This window comes from Rhincodon typus, chromosome 23 (assembly GCF_021869965.1).
Source record: "Rhincodon typus isolate 14 chromosome 23, sRhiTyp1.1, whole genome shotgun sequence".
Lineage (NCBI taxonomy): Eukaryota > Metazoa > Chordata > Chondrichthyes > Orectolobiformes > Rhincodontidae > Rhincodon > Rhincodon typus.
The window spans coordinates 409,667-414,865 of record NC_063354.1 but is presented as its reverse complement, the minus strand read 5'-3'; the positions used below and the strand labels follow the sequence as shown (position 1 = coordinate 414,865).

Below are 5,199 nucleotides of genomic sequence, written 5' to 3'. Positions count from 1 at the left end.
GGGGGTGGGTGGGGGTGGTGAGGGATGAGTGGGGCTGTGAGGGGTGGGGGGGTAGGGATGCGGGGGTGGTGAGGGATGGGTGGGGGCGCGGGGATAGGTGAAGAAATGAAATTGAAGCTGTTGAACATAGCGTTGAGCCCAGAAGGTTGTAAAATGCCTAATTGGAGAGTGAGGTACTGTTCCTCCAGCTGATGTTGGCCCTCACTGGAACACTGCACCAGACCTAGAACAGGAATGTGAGTGAGAGAGAAAGATGGTGCATTAGAAAGGCAAGTGATGAGGAAGCCAGGGACACGCTCACAGACTGAGCAGATGTGTTCTGTATAGTGGCCACCCAGTCTGTGTTTGGTCTCCCAGAATCAAGGAGATTAGACAGAGAGCAGCAGAAATTACAGACTGAAAGAAGTCTGTGTAAATCACTGTTTCACTGAGAATGATTGTTTGGTGCCTTGGGCACTGAGGAGAAAGACAGTAAAAGGATAAATGTTATAGTTCCTTCAGTTGTAAGGGAAGGTGCCATCAGAGGGGGGTAAGGTGTTGGACTGGTAGAGTAGTGAGTCAGTGGTGCTGATGGGGGAAGGAGAAGGTAATACACCCCTGTCCCTCAACACCCTCCCCTCCACCTCAACTCCCTCCCCTCCCAGACCCTCAGTGATGTCCCAGACCAGGGATCAGCTCAAGCATTTTTATCATCATCATAGTATCCCTAAAGTGCAGAGGCAGGCCATTCAGTCCATCTGGTCCACACTGACCCTCTGAAGAGCATCCCACCCAGACACACCCTGCCTACTCTATCCCTGTAATTCCCATGGCTAACTCACCTAACCTACACAGCCTTGAAAACACTATGGGTAACTTAGCATGGCCAATCCACTCTGACCTGCACACATTTGGGCTGTGGGAGGAAACCCACGCAGACGTGGGGTGAATGTGCAAACTCCACACAGATAGTAACCCGAGGGTGGGATTGAACCCGGGTCCCTGGTGCTGTGAGGCAGCAGTGCTAATCACTGGGTCACTGTACTGCTTGCAGTAATGGAGGTGGGGTCACAAGGATGATGTTGGTTGTGGGATTGGGGTCTAACTGCAAGGATGAGAGCGGATGGTGTAAGGTCTGGGAGAGGGCCAGAGTCTGGGTTTTATTACTAATCAATGAGGGTGGCACTGAGTTGTGATCCAGCTGGGTGCTCTGTAACAGCTCAGTGAAACTGCACCCCCCTTCCCACAATCCACCCCCCCCCCCCCCCCCCCCCCCTCCCCCCCCACCCCTCAGGGTCTCTGTCCGTGTGGAACAGATCCTGGAGATGAGGAATGTGCCAGCCAATGACAGGAGTCACATTAACGCTGTTGTGTGCCAGGGTCCATGCAATGGAGGAGCAGCTGAGAGATCAGGAGAGCCGAGCAGAGCAACTGTTCCAGGAGGAGCTGAGGAAACACCAGGAGCTGCTCAGTAAACTGGAGAGAGAGAAGAACGCTGAGATCGAGATGCTGACAAACAGGTAATGGCAGAGACGGTGTGGGCTCACTCTCCAAACCCCATTACAAAATCTCCATCAGCTCTTCCACTGAAAGGGTTACTCTCTCTCTCTCCTTCTCCCTCCCTCCCTGTCACTCTCTCTCTCTCTGTCTCTCTCTCTCCCCCCCTCTGTCTCCTCTATCTCCCTCTCTCTCCCTCCCTCCCTATCACTCTCCCTCTCTCTGTCTCTCTCTCTCCCCCTCTATCTCCCGTATCTCTCTGTCTCCCTGTCTCTCTCTCTGTCCCTCTCCCCGTCTCTCTCTCTCTCTCTGTGTCTGCCTCTCACTCTCTCTGTCTGTCTCTCTCGGCCTTTCTCCCCTCTATCTCGTTCTCCATCCCTCTCTCTCTGTCCCTCTCCCCTTCTCTCTCTCTCTCTCACTCTCTCTCTCTGACTCTCTCTCCCCTCATCATCCTCTCCCTCCCTCGCTCTCTGTCTCCCTGTCTTTCTCTCTGTCCCTCTCCCCTTCTCCCTCTCTCCCTCTCTCTGTCTCTCTCTCTCTCTCTCCCCCTCTATCTCCCCCGCTGGCTGTGAACTGTGATATTATTATCGGATGTTTTCCTTCACAGGACTCAGCAGCTGGAGGAGGAATCCAACCAGCTGAAAACCACAGCCACTCGCTTAAAGAGTCAGACAGAGAAACTGGATGAGGTGAGAGACAGAAGCTGAAGGCCAGGCAGGGGAAGGGAGGTACGGAGAGACGGGAGGGTGGGGGAAGTGATGGAGTGTGGGATATGGAGGGATGTTCACAGTGGGATCAGGTGGAGATGGGAGGGGATTTGATCTGGTGCTGGGGGTGAGATGAAGTTTCCTTGTGTTTACAGATGGTGAGTGGGCCATTCTGCCCATTGAACCTATCCTGGCTGTTAACATGCTGATGTGACAAGTTTACTGCCTATCCAGTTCAGCTGCTATACAAACTGTATCAAATTTGTCAATGATTTATTTAATCATTTCATGGTGACTGCATCGCTGTTTATTTCTATTCTTCAAAACAAAAGCGATTTTTATCAGGTTCCTTCTATAAGCTCAATGATAACCCATTTATTGTAAACACTGATTAACAACAAAACTATCTCCCAGGGTTAAACATCTTTAATGTCAAATAAACACTCACACACAAAAGGACAAAATACAAACAAGGCAAAGATGAAAAGGTTACATTACAGAGAAAGAAAAAGAGGTAAATAAATAAATGCCCTTTTGCCTGGGGTCCAAACTCAAAGGTAAAACATAACAACTTCTCCCAGAGTTTCCTGTTGATGAGATCAAAATGCTGTTCATTGGAGAGTGAAAGAAAACTTTAGACCAAACCTCAGTTCAGATGGAAGGTCAGTTAGACTCAGGCCTTGGAATTGAAGTAACAACGTTCAAGGTTTAGGACTTAGTCAGAAACACGGATACCTGGAACTTTTTCTGGTTCTTACAAATCCTTCACTGAGAGGGAGAGATCTGTGCAACTTATTCTAATCTACAGTTTCCTCCTGCTTTTTCAGGAGAGAGAGAATTGCCCAGTTTTGAGGTCTCTTCCTTCTGAAGATAGATCCAGCATCCTGGGAAAACAGGAGCCAACTCTCAGAGTGTTGCTAGGCAGCCATCAGTACATAGACCACCCCCCTGCCCCCAACCCCCCAACCCCCACCTAGAACATAGAACAGTACAGCACAGGAACAGGCCTTTCGGCCCACCATGTCTGTGCTGGCCATGATGCCATTCTAAACCAATCCCATCTCCTGCACATGGTCCAGACCCCGCTTTATTCCCTCCCTGTTCATGTGTCTTTCTAACTGCCTCTTAAACATTGCTATCACATCTGCTTCGACCACCTCCCCTGGAAGCATGTTCCAGGTACCTACTACCATCTGTGTAAAAACTTTCCTCACACATCTCCTTTAAACTTTCCCACTCTCACCGTAAACCTACTCCCACAATATTGGACATTCCCACTCTGGGAAAAAGCCTCTGACTGTCCACCCTATCCATGCCTCTCATCATTTTAAAAATACTTCTACCAGGTTGCTCCTCAGCCTCCAACGTTCTAGCGAAAACAATGTAAATTTGTCCAACCTCTCCTTATAGCTGATTCCCTCCAATCCAGGCAACATCCTGGTAAACATGTTTTGTACCCTCTCCAAAGCCCCACATGGGCAACATTGGCTATTCTCCAGACACTGGGACCTCGCCTTTGGCTAAGGAGAATACAAAGATTTCCAGTAATCTCCTCCCTTGCCTCCTTCAGTATCCCGTGTTAGATCCCATCTAAGGCCCTGTGGGCTTTACTATCTTAATGTTATTAAAGACACCCAACACCACCTGCTTGTTAATATCGATATGCCTTAGAGCATGAACAAACCCTTCTCTAAACTTACCATCATCCATGTCCTTCTCCTTGGTGAATACCCATGTGATATATTCATTAAATACCTCACCCACTTCCTCGGGCTCCACACATAAATTCTGTCCTTAGTCCTTGAGGGGATGTACCTTTTTCCTCGTTACCCTCTTGCTCCTAACATATGTCTAAAATGGCTTGGGTTTCTCCTCAGTCCTACCCGCCAAGGACATTTCATGACCCTTTCCAGTCCTCCTAATGTCTTTTCAAAGTTCTTTTCTGCTCTCTCTACACTCCTCAAGTGCCTTGTTTGATTTCTGTTTCCAAAACCTCTTCCAAACTAAGCTTCTCTGTCAACTAAAACTGTAAACCTCACCATTTATCTCTCTTAAAAGCTTTGCTCATCTTCTTTCTAAAGTAAAATGACCTTTTGTTAATTACCAGGGATCACATACCACTGAACCAATCGAGTAACGCCATGTCCTTTTAAAACCTTGGCCAACCCTTTGCAATTTAGACTGTCCAGGCAGTTCAATATTCCAGCTCTTCCTGGTCCGTTTGTTTTCCCTGTAACAGTATGACTGATTCACCTTTCGGTTAATCTGGGAAGCAGGGAAGTGGGATGGGTGGGTGGGGTGTAGGGGGTGTTTTGTCCTGAGTTTATTCATAATCCTCTGAGCAGCATTTGTGCAGATTCACATCTGCATCCTCCCTGAGCTTTCTCAGTCTCACACTGAGCTACTCATCATTGCTCTCTGAACATGGTGTCGGTCGCACTGGGCAAATCCCTGCTCAGTTCCCAGCATTTCTCCAGCTGCCTCTGGGAATGTTCCTGTAGATTCTGCTAGCTCTGCCATTACAGGCAGCATGTTCTAGATCACAGCAGCTCACAGCGGAAGTGAATTATTGTGCCCAGCTCCAATCCTGGAACTTCAGTGAAAACCTGCCCCACCCCGCCGCCCAGTATTCAACCTCACTGCTACTGGTGGGAGTGGGGGTGGGGGTTAGCTCCGAGTCTCAAACGCTGCTCCTTCATCGCTCTGTGTTTCAGGAACATCAGCGAATCACATACAAACTGGAGGACACCAGCCTGCGGCTGAAGGATGAGATGGACCTTTACAAAAAGCTGGTGGAGAAGATGAGGAGGAACCGGCAGGAGTTTCAGAAAGAGCGGGAGGTGATGCAGGAGGTGGGTGCCCGCAGGGGAACAGAGACCGGCCCGGCCTGTCGGGGGTTGGGGGGGGTGGTGGTGTGGGTGTGGTGTAGACAGACTGCACCCAGACCCTGGGGCAGGATAGAGTGCACTTAGACCCTGGGGGTGGCTTGTTGGGGTGGGGGGGTTTTGTTGGGGTG

The 5,199-nt window shown here is 49.6% G+C and overlaps 1 protein-coding gene across 1 annotated transcript in view; it reads left to right on the top strand.

The window, feature by feature from the left end:
• The window catches only part of LOC109924278 (rab11 family-interacting protein 4-like), a 22,228-nt gene that overhangs the window by 13,178 nt on the left and 3,851 nt on the right, over positions 1-5,199 (top strand). Inside the window, exons 8-10 of the mRNA XM_048610867.1 lie at positions 1,359-1,499; positions 2,084-2,165; positions 4,898-5,035. Coding sequence (XP_048466824.1) covers positions 1,359-1,499; positions 2,084-2,165; positions 4,898-5,035 — 361 coding nt within the window. The remainder of the gene's footprint in view (positions 1-1,358; positions 1,500-2,083; positions 2,166-4,897; positions 5,036-5,199) is intronic.